General features: G+C 35.6%; 1 protein-coding gene across 10 annotated transcripts in view; it reads right to left on the reverse strand.

The window, feature by feature from the left end:
• Positions 1 to 11,738, reverse strand: part of LOC127572484 (multiple PDZ domain protein) — a 295,812-nt gene that overhangs the window by 54,617 nt on the left and 229,457 nt on the right. For 6 of the 10 annotated variants that reach the window (XM_052019821.1, XM_052019820.1, XM_052019825.1 and 3 more), the window contains 3 exons: positions 11,090 to 11,200; positions 7,934 to 8,038; positions 4,607 to 4,678 (listed from right to left, as the gene is read on the reverse strand). The exons of 1 other annotated variant lie outside the window; for it this stretch is intronic. In XM_052019821.1, the coding sequence (XP_051875781.1) occupies positions 4,607 to 4,678; positions 7,934 to 8,038; positions 11,090 to 11,200 (288 nt within the window). The remainder of the gene's footprint in view (positions 1 to 4,606; positions 4,679 to 7,933; positions 8,039 to 11,089; positions 11,201 to 11,738) is intronic. 3 more of the 10 variants (XM_052019828.1, XM_052019827.1, XM_052019826.1) reach the window with 2 other exon arrangements.

Below are 11,738 nucleotides of genomic sequence, written 5' to 3' on the forward strand. Positions count from 1 at the left end.
ATGTTTTTCTTGTGAATGCTGCTTATATGATACTATGTGCCTGTGATGCTGCTGCAAATAAGTTTTTTTATTGCACCTGTGCATGCGTGTATTTGTGGATATGACTATAAACTTGACTTAGGTGGCCTTAAATTTGTTATGAAAGAAAATGTGTAATTGGCCAAATATTTAAAGAACAATAGCAGAATTATGAAACAAAACTCTCTAAGATACAGGGATGAACCACACATACATTTTAGACTACTCTCAGAAAGACATACATTATAAGATCTGAATTCTGTTATAATTTCAGGATAAGAACAAGTAACATAACAGTCTTCAAACTCATAAGCTGGTTCAAGTGATGGAACACCATTATCATATTCTAAATTACACAATGGGATAAGGAAAAAAAGTAAAAGAGTTGCATTCATATGGCATATTTTTCCACTTCAGTGCATGCTTTACTACAGATGAAGTACTTATTGAAATGTAGCCATTGTTAAGCAGGAAAAAAGAGCTGTCAATAATGGAAAGCAAGGTCCCATGATTAATGTGCTTTATTGATGGCGTCTGAGGGATACTCCCCAGTTCTTCATAATAATGCTTCCATGTGATCTTTTAAGACCATTTGAGGGAGAGCTGACAGGCCGCAATTTAAATGCCCTTCTGATGGGCAGCATTTCTGACAGTGCAGTGTTACCTCAAAACTGCACAGGAATGTGTGTCTAGAGTCTCTGGATTAGGTCTTGAACTAGGACACTACTGGAAGTGAGAGTTCTACTGAGCTATAGTTGTCCTTACTTGCAAGATCATTTATATGTGCAGGGAAAGTGAGTGCACATCTACTAGGCTTTCCTACTGGACCAGATATGGCAATCACTATGTATAAGAAGAAATAAGTCTGTGTTTGCATTGTATAAAGAACACGACCCCAAACACAAATCCTCTTTTTTTTCTGTTTTGCTTATTCACTCAAAGTAGTGACAGTGCATGTCTAGTTGCACACACTTTGCTCGATGTATGGTCCTGTCTATCCAAGTACAGGAGCCTTCATCAGTCACTTCAAATATGAAGAGGAGAGCAATATAATAAATGTGAGCACTTTTAGAGGCAAAGGCTGGAGAAATATAAAGCTATTTTGTATCTTCACTGCAAAGGACACTCATAAGTAGTGGAGAACAAAGGCATAATAACAGCGAAGAACTTAAATGTAATTAACATCAAAAAAAAGTACTAGATACCTTGAGGGACTAATACCTGAAAATATCCCATGGAAACAGACTGGACCACCCTACCTATGTTCTAAAAGAGGTGGGAAGTCATAAACTTCCAAAATTCTGTAGATTAATAGAATATTAGAACTAATGTACTACTTCTTTTTAAGTACAAAAACAGAGAGAAAACTGATAACCTTGCATCAGTTCGTTTTTTTTTTTAGCAAAAATACTGCAGATACATCACTGAGCTTTAATCTTCAAAGAGGGAGCAGCATATATGTTACGTAGTTCTGAAATGGTTCTTGGAAATGAATCCTTGGTGAAAGGTCCAATTGGTAGTTTCCTGTCTGATACTGGCATTTAGAAGGGATATATCAATGTAATTCCAGTTATGATAACGACGAATCTCAGTTCCTCTTGTTGATGAGAAAGGCAAATGTGAAAACACCGTTCTAATTGAACCTTAGACAAGGAAGACAAATATTTTGCATTGATGATAATCTCACCTGGGATTGAACCACGATTAGTAGGTATGATTAGTAAATCTGTGATGACATGAAAATTGGTGACGTTGTGGACAGTGAGGATGGTTGTCTAGGATAGAGCATGACATAGATCAGATGGAAAGTTGGGCAAATTACTGACAGATGGAATTTAATCCACATGAGGTGAAGCATTTTTGGGAGGTCAAATGGTGGTAGGACATGTACAATAAATGGTAGGTTGATGAACAGAGAGATCTTGAGTTCTAAAACCACAGTTCCCTGAAAGTGGCAACACAGGTAGATGAGGTGATGAAGAAGGCATACGGTATGCTTGCTTTCATAGGCAGAGACACAAAATATAAAAGCTGGGACATTATGTTGCAACTTTACAAAACACCTGGCATATTGTGTGCAGTTCTGGTCACCACACTATAGGAAGGATGAGATTGTGCTAGAGAGTGCAGAGGAGATTTACCAGGATGTTGCCTGGATTGGAGGACTTTAGTAATGGGGAGAGATTGGATAGGCTGGGCTTGTTTTCCTTGCAGCAGAGAAGCTGAAGAGTGACCTGATAAAAGTACAGTATATTAGATTACGAGAGGCATAGATAGGGGAGATAGCCAAAATCTTTTTCCCATGATAGGGGTATCAAAAACAACTGGGCATAGGTTTAAGGTGAGAGGAGGGAGTTTTAAAGAGGACCTGAGGGGCAAGCTTCCCCCCCCCCCACACAGAGGGTGGTTGATAACTTGGGATCTGCTGCCAGAGGACATGTTTGGAATCAGATAGAATTACTACATCTAAGAGGCATTTAGACATTCACTTAAATAGGCGAGGCAATACAAGGATAGGGGCCTAATACGGCCAAATGGGATTAGTATAGATGAACAAAAAGGGCTGGCATGGACATGGTGAGCCGAAGGGCCCACTTTCTGTGCTGTACAACCCTATGACTCTAATTTTCAGACAACTCTTGCAAAAATCTCATGTCTGTCTCCCACTGCTTGGCTTCCAGTAATTATTCTCCAAGTGGCCATTTCAAACTCTTTACAGCAAAGGTAGAGTAAATGAAATCTGATTTTTGTGTGTGCAACATGAGATATCAAATGTTCCCTCTCTTATTTAAAAATATTACAAGCAGATTTCTAAATTCTCCCTGGCAGAATATATTTGGGGGGAAGTGAGGAAAGATTTTAATTCTGTATCAAGGACATTTTCCACCAAAATTTGGATAAACTTAACTGGAGAAAGTCAGTCACCTAACCTTTCATTTATTCAGGCTCCATTCACACATGAACTGTATAATATGAGATATCAAGGACACAAACTATGGATTGATGCAAGGGTATAATAATTAATTGGATTTTACTGAACTTGGTTAAAGACCTGTTGTGAATAGGAAAAGGGGCAGAGTTGCACCAGCATTTAAATATGCCTCTTGAATGTTGTTTAATATTCCGTAATAATTTCTCAGTATGCCATGTTAAAGATGCGCAATTCAAGCCTGACCTGAAATTCACAAGGCAGAGTCTTCTGGTAACTCCAATTGGAAAATCCAATACATTTTTCTTACTGTAATAATCAATAGTGGGAACAAACCTACCAGTAGTTCCTTTTTAAAAAGAACAAGATCCAAAATTTGTTTTAGCGCCAGTCTGGAGATCAACATTTTTATTTGTACGATAAGATTAAACGGGGCATTTAAAAATTCACTTCAAAGCGATATGCCACATTTACTGGATAAGTCAGGAATTTAAAAGGTGCAATACTAGTAGAAAGCATTGAAGATATTTTACAAGTTTGTTCCTCCAATTTTCTCTGTTCAAAGTGTTAACTCTTTATTGGGCCAGGACTTCAGTTCTTATTCTTTTTTGAGCAAAACTGTGTAAGCTTGTCGGTCATTGGCCAGTGGGAGACACCATTGCTAAGCCAAATCCAATCATTAGCTAAGGAGAATTGCAGTTACTTCATTCACACACCTTTGCTGAATCTCATAGGGTAGTAAATCAGGAAGAGGATCTGTTCAATATTTTCATTCTTCAAGATTTCTAAAACTGCAACCTTCTTCCACTCTAGCAAAGGTTAAAACTTTGCCTTGGTAGTGTCCAACCTGATGGCATGAACATTGATTTCTCTAACTTCTGGTAACCACTCCCCTCTGTCCCTTCCCCCCTTTTTTTTCCTGATCCCACTGGCCCCCATCACCCTTTCTTTCCTCTCTCCCACCTGCCCATCACCCACACATTCCTCCCATCACCTTCCCTTTATTCCATGGTCCACTGTCCTCTCCTATCATATTCCATCTTCTTCAGCCCTTTGTCACTTCTGCCTATCACCGCCCAGTTTCTTGCATTATTCCGAATCTCCTCCCACCCTCACCTGCCTATCATCCCCCTCACCTGGATCCACCTATCACCTGCCAGCTCTTGCTCCACCCCTTCCCCCCACCTTTTTATACCAGCCATCTCCCCTCTTTCCAGTCCCAATGAAGGATGTCTCAACCCGAAACATTGAATGTCTATTTCCCTCCATAGATGCTGCCTGACCTGCTGAGTTCCTTCAGCTTCTTTGTGCTGCTAAAGATCAAAACTAACCAGGTGGCAAATTTGTGACCTCCCTTGCGAAGTACGGTTCAGCCATGCACTTTGTAATATTCCCAATCCAGTGGATGGGAAACTAAGTATAATTTTCCATTCTTTGATATCATTCTCAATACAACTGAAAATAATTGTAGCTAACTTTCCAGAATTGAAGTAGGAATCTGAACATTCATAATGTGTTAATTGTGTAAACACGGAAGTTTTCCACCCGGAGCAGCACACCTATTTTATTTCAATTTTCCACATTATCTTTAACAATCACATTCACATGTAAATTAGAGCACAGAATAGCTATCCAAAAACCTAGCGGTATAAGACAAACCTTAAATGGATTGATTGCAAATGAGTTAGTTGGGAAAGGGCGTGGAAAAGTCCTAGCTTGATATGCAGAAACCTAAGACAATAAAACAAACAGATGTTTGATGAGAGGCAAAACTCCTCATCGTCAAATGGTTACTGGTGACTTATCATTAAATTATCAAGGAAGAAGTGAAATTGAATAATAATTACTGAAATTGCAGTTTACTTAAACAGTTTTAACTTATCCAGCAGGTCATTGCTCTGTCGATAGGAATTAAGACCACATCAAGGTGATTCACTAACCTTGAACTTACTTTCAGAAAATGGATTTTTGATCATAAAATAGGGCACTTGACAGAAGGCCTTCTCATCATTTGAAGTCATACAAGTCTATTAAAATGCATAGATGCTATTAGAAAAGGAATATTCATAATGAGCCCATCAAAATAGCACTATGTGAAACTGAGTATTTAAGTCATTCTACCAATGGGATCAGTAGGGAACAGAATTTGTAGATGAAGCCAGGGACCATGACTTCAATCTTCTGAACTGTGGATCACCCTGTACGATACTGGGCAACTCAGAAAAAGTGGAGGATCTAGAAATAGTGAGGAAAACAATCTTTCTGTACTTCAGACTGCTTTCACTCTGACACATTATACATTATTCTACATTTGATATAGTAATATGGAAATAATTTTAATGAGTAATTAATGTCATGGATACCAAAAATAATTTAATATTAAGGAAAGAATGTTTCTTCAATGATTCAGAGAGCTAACTGAATTAGTAGCTAAACCACTTGGATCAAAAGTTTCACAGTTCAGTCATTCAATACTGAGTAAATGGATTTTAGTTACAAATTCAGAGCAACTCAGTTTATTTGAGGGGCGTAAATAGTCAGTCAGGAATCTAGCAGACCTGTGAGGTGAGATTTGCTATTATTAAAGAATAGCACAAAGTTCTGAAGGCTCACTTATAAGTAATGGTCATGTGGGTCAGATATTAAAAAAAACACTGACACCTTAAATCAGCTGTGAGTCAATGATTGCAATAAAAGTGGAAAGAAATTATCAAGGTATAGGGGGAAAATATGACCACTGAGCTTCAAATTTTCATCATTTACACCAATATCCTGAATGTACAAACACAGTTGTACAATGTTTTCAGATGATACTAAATTCAAAGGATGTTAAGTTTTGTGAATGGGAAGGTATAAATGACAAAGACAAGTTAAGTGAGAGCAAGACAAATGCACGGATTTCAATTTTGGAATCCACAGTTATTGAAAGGCAAGGAAAATCAGAATATTTTCTGAACAGCAAGAGCTTAAGAGCTGTGAAGAAGCTAAGGCAAGTAGGTACCCATAAACACAAATCACTAAGGTTTTATGCATGGGAACAAAGAGTAATCAATTTGGACAATGGAATATTGGCTCTTTATTTAAAAGGGTTTGGAATTCAAAAGTATTGTGCTCAGTTGAATAGACTGCAGGTCTGATCCTATTTGGACTCTGCACGCTGTTTTGAGCACCAAATTTCAGAAAAAAAATACTAGCCTTGACAGACTTCAGTATAATTTACCAAATTGTTATCACAGTTTAGATAATGGGATCAACCTCACTAAACTTCCTTTGGATTCCCAAAAATATGGGAAGTTAATGGGCCATTTAATTAGCTGTTTAAAAGGATTCAAAATCTACAGGTAGATAAAGAGAAACAATTTCCTTGTGAGAAAATTTTGCAACCAGAGTGAATAATACTAAAATTATTTTAAGAGTTTCTGTCGTAAGGTAATGGAAATCTGGAGCTCTTTCCCTGAAAGACTGGTAATGTTGGGTATTGGAAATCACAATCGAAGTGGGTAAATTTTTATATGTATTCTATTTGATCAAAGACAGGAAAATGGCATTGATGTTCATATTAGCTGTGATCTAACCAAGTGGCAGTATAGTTAAGGGGCTGAGTGGCTTACCTCTGTTCCTCTTTAAGGAAACAAGATGATCTCCAATTTTATTATTTCACACAATTCACAATTCATAAATAAATCTGTAACATTAAATGATGGGAACAGGATAGGAACATAGTGATGGGTAAATGAAGTCTGAGGTCTAATTAAATTTTTATAATTCTGATAGTTATCTATTACATTGATAATAGAATTGTTGACTTAACATAACAGCCTCTATCAATTTGTCTATGTCAGATCCAAACATTGGCAGGGAAAATTTGGAGGAAAGCTTTGGGAACTATAGGTCCAAATGAACTTTTCTTCCCAAGCCCACTGCATTTAGCACATGGATCATCTTAAATTAGTCACACACTGTAATCCAGAGTATTATTTTCCAGTATAAACGTATACATTTTGCATTGAATGAATCAATACTATTAGCTTCCACCAACTTTCTATATCATCGATGGCCTACACATGCATGAAAATTATTTACCTACTTTCAAATCTAGGCTCTATTGTCTCATTTTTCCTTTCTGGAGAAGGTGAAACATAATCCTTTAGACTCCCCATATACAAAAACTCTGTGCTAGTTGTATTTTTGTAAGAAAAAGGAAAATTCTGCCTTTTGTTCCCTATCCTAAAATCAACAACATTGGATCAATGAGTCAAATTAAGGTTCAAGTTCCTTGCACCAACCATCTGGATCAACTACCACAGAAGAATATCCATAATTTGCTATTTAATTTTGTACAATGTTCAGACTTCGGTTTTCTGCATTCAGTACTTTCATTTATTCCTAACAACAGACAGAGTAGAATCTTTAATGTAATACTTCTCTTTTGTAATTAAAGAAGACAGGATATTTTCTTGCGTTCATGATCATTGATGTAGTTCCATATAGTTAACAGAGGAAAATTTCTTTACCCCCCCCCCCACCCGCCCCTCTCTCTCTCTCATACAAGTAATATTTCAGTAATAAGTTTACAACTGTGACTTATTTCCTCTAGGAACCCAGTTAAGGCAGCCCAAACTCAGTTTACACAAGATAATCATTGTTAGCTGAGATGCTATACTTCCAACACAAAAGCCTGGAATGCTCCTGAACAAAAGCTCCCAAAAAATGAATGGACTGGACTTCAAACTATTATAAAAACTAATTCCTCCATCACAAGCTTGAAGTTTTTACCACGTTATTTTTGAAAGAATATATGATGTTCACAACTGGGATAGAATACTGATAAAAGTTATGTTATAACAGTAATACATAGCAAAACACAAAATCTAACTTTTACTTTAAAAAGCTAATAATTAAAATTTTAGAGTAATTACATAAAAGCAAACACACCAATCAAAAAGTTTCTTAGACAGAAAAAAGAACACGCAAGCATCATCCAACCTGTCTAACGCGGGTCTGAAAAGAGTCAGCAAATGGGTTAGTACTGCCGCTCTTGTTGCTTGATTCAGGCAAAGGGTTAGACTGCAGGAAAGACAAAGGTTGTTTCTGAAACCAAGACAAAAGTAAAGTCATAATCTACAACAAAGACTCACAAAAAATAAAAAAACCCAAATACCTCAAGATCAAAACCAGCATTATCCAGCAAGAATAAGAATGAATTCAGCAATCACACATTCCACATACTAAGATCAGAGGATAAGGGATTCCTGTTATGTTGTTCTGACCTACATTACTTTCAGAAAGAACTTCCCATTGAATTACATAACCACTACAACTATGAGCCAGGTCAGAAAATATACATGTATTTTAGGATTAAATTCACAAATCAGATCTCTCACCTAATCCAAACCTGGAACCAATATTTCGTACTGCATTTAATTCCTCAGAAATGGCTTTAATTAATGCCAAGAATGTTTTAGAAATCATACAAACTGCCCTCACATAGAGATAGAGAAAAGTCATCATAAACTGAATTTTGTTTTTACTTAGATTATATGTTTTCCTGAGTTGTATCTGGATTTTATAACTCTGTAAAAGATTGCTGTGCTTGTATCAACTTAGATCATGTGATGATGGAATAAAAAACTACCATCTTAGTAGTGATTCACTACATAATAAAGGCATTTTTGGATTTCATCTAGTCTTTATTCCAAAACTTATTACAACTAGCTCTAAATTCTAATAATAAAATCTGAATGAACTATCTAGTTACATGTAGTTTATCCAGTACAATTTTTAAGCTGATTTTTTATGGAAATTAAAATACAATAATGAAAAATGAAATACTACATTTAGAAAGTTGAAAATGTGATCAGCATTTGAATGTCACCTAAATGCAGACAGTGCTTTGAATTCTAAAACTGATAATCTTATCAAAACCAGCTTCAATCTGATTTGGGCATTCAAATATTATTACATGCTTTGTGTGTTCATAAAGGTATGCATGTTTCTTAGTGTAAAAGGCATAAAAGAGTTCATCACTATCTACTTCAGGTCATCTCCATTCCTCATAACATTCCAAGACAGTTTATTGATTTTACACCTAAATATTTTAAATGACTTGTTATGCAAATTACTGGCTAAATTGCTGCATTGGACTAATATTATTTCAATAATTGTACTATGTCAAGATTTATTACAGAATTAATTCATGTCTGATTTCATCAACATAAGTTACTACTCATTAAAATGACAAGTCCTAATGTATGAAGTTTCACAATAATCTGAATGCCACAACACACAAGCATTTCTAAAGAAAGCAGCTTCCCAAACCAAAAAAGAACATTTGACATGAATGTGGAACCACTGAGCTAACTGGTCACATTATATTTCTAAAACTGATCTTCAAAAATACATTGGGAATATGAAATAGTTCTGAGAAATTCAGAGTTGATGTTTAATTCATATTTGTTTAGTTTTAGGATAATGAAACAAAATAACCAGGTCACACTGCTTTTAAACAATGGAATCAATGATTTTCAAAGAACTTTACTATCACTCCCAGAATGATGCTTTTATCTTGGATGAATCAAGGGAGGATGGGTTGGTAGAGATTCATTTCTGACTGCTCGGAGCAAATAATGATCAACAATTATTAAAAATCTGGCTATGAAGGAAAACGGTGAAATGGAGCAAAATGTAAAGATAGAGCAAAAAAATGAAGCAGTCAACAAAAATATTAATACAAGGTTAAATTGCTTAATGTATCATTTACAATTCTGTCACAATAGTTCTGACATTTAAAGGTGTCAATTTCCACATTTGTGCTAATTTACATTTTGTCATTTACAATAGATATTTCAGATAAAATGGTTGAAGTAAAACATGATCTGATTGATGGTATTCAAAACGAAGAGAAACAAACCTTGGTTCCAGGGAATAACATTTAATTCACTACTCTAAGTTATTCTGTCAGCCAATGGATCAATTCATGCAACCCTGAATGACTCCAAAAATGATCAAAGTGTACTAGCAACGAAACTACAGAATATTCTCAAAGATACAATCAAAGTTTTTCCTTATACTTTGCTGTTAAGCTTTTCTGTGTATCTCAGATTATTAACTTCTAGCATTAGCACTGTTTGAGGCTTCTCAGTGCAGTCCTCAACAAGATGAAGCTAGGTTGCTGCATTTACAAAATTTACTGGCAATAACTTTCTATATTGGCTCTAATATTTATACTGATAAATAGGATAATTAAGTTAAATGCTGAACAAATAAAAACTCTGATGCAAAATCTACTTCAATCACACAATTATATAATAAAGCAAATAACAATGATTTGCATCCAAGATTAAGGGAAAAAAACATATTTAAAGAATTAAAGATGTTATTATTTGTCACCTATGAAACCTTTCAATCTGCTCAGATACTTAATCTGTCCCTGTGGTAACTATTCTACAAAACTGTAGTTTCAAATTTAATTTTTATTGTAGTTAATTCTTTGCTTAAAATTGTTGTACCTTAAGAGTTAGAAAACAGGTCAATTCATGCAGTTTACATAAAATCTCTATACTCTCCACAACACTTTCAGCATTGACAATTGAAATTGTACCTGCTACATGTCCTCCAATGTAATATAGTTCCTTGTGGTTAAACCCTATCCAACAAACCCTATGCCCAATTTTAACTTTAGAGGGAAGAGGAGGTCAGAAACTAAACTAAAATGGGCCCAAACCAGAAGGCAACTGCAAGGTTTATTGTTATTCTAATTGTTTGAGAAAATGCAATTTTAGATTTTGCAGGCAAAAAAATATTAGGTACAGATGTCAAAAAGGTTATTTTGTGTGGGGCAATTTTAACAGGAGAGCAGAGATACTAAAATAGAACGTTAGACATAAAAGCACAATGCGTGTTCTCCTGGGTATTTAGTTCACTCGTAATCCTGTTTGATTAGCAAGAAGTAATCAGCTGAGAGGCATACTAATATACAGGAATAAAGTTTAAAGGAAAAATAGATTGAGCAAATGAGCATCTTAAAATGTGACAGGAGAAAGTAACCTCTCCTGTCTACCTGCTATTAGAGTCCAGCTTTGATTATTAAATTTATTGCAAAGTACTTCTCCTATCTCCTCCCATGCTTTATAATTTACATACCCGAGGTCTGGTTATTAAACTCTGCACCAAAAACACCACAGGATTGCCTGCTTTCCGAATAGCTTCAACTGCCTGTTCATGACTTGCATCACGCAAGTCAACTGCATCTACCTGCAAAAATACGTGACAATAAATTTAAAAATAAGTTCTACACTACAACTTACAGAACATCATAGATCCCATGAAAATAATTCACTATTTAATGACAGGTTTCATGCTTTCGATTTAGGCTTAATTTCTCCCCCAAGTATTCTCTTTCAAGCAACTAACTCATGATTACCTACAATTCTACATGGTCGGTAGCTTCTACTACCTCAACACATATGGGAATATAGTGTCAAACGGTGACTAGCTAAGCAACCATGGGAAAGAGAGGGGATGTTGCTGCTGAGCATGAATTTATTTTCTTAGGATTTCACTAGGTATCAGATAGCAGTTAGAAACAATAAATCAGCTGATATTACGTACCCCTCAAAACTTGCATCAGTTCTATTTGTCAAAGGCAAACTATATATATAAAAAAGCAACATCATGGGAAATTGAGTGTATTAATAAGATGTCTAAAGAAGACAAATCTTGAAAGTAATTGAGTTTGAGCTCGGTACATACAGTTTCATTCAGGAAATTAACCAAATAATTAGTTTCAACA

This window comes from Pristis pectinata, chromosome 7 (genome assembly GCF_009764475.1).
Source record: "Pristis pectinata isolate sPriPec2 chromosome 7, sPriPec2.1.pri, whole genome shotgun sequence".
NCBI classification, from domain to species: Eukaryota; Metazoa; Chordata; class Chondrichthyes; order Rhinopristiformes; family Pristidae; genus Pristis; species Pristis pectinata.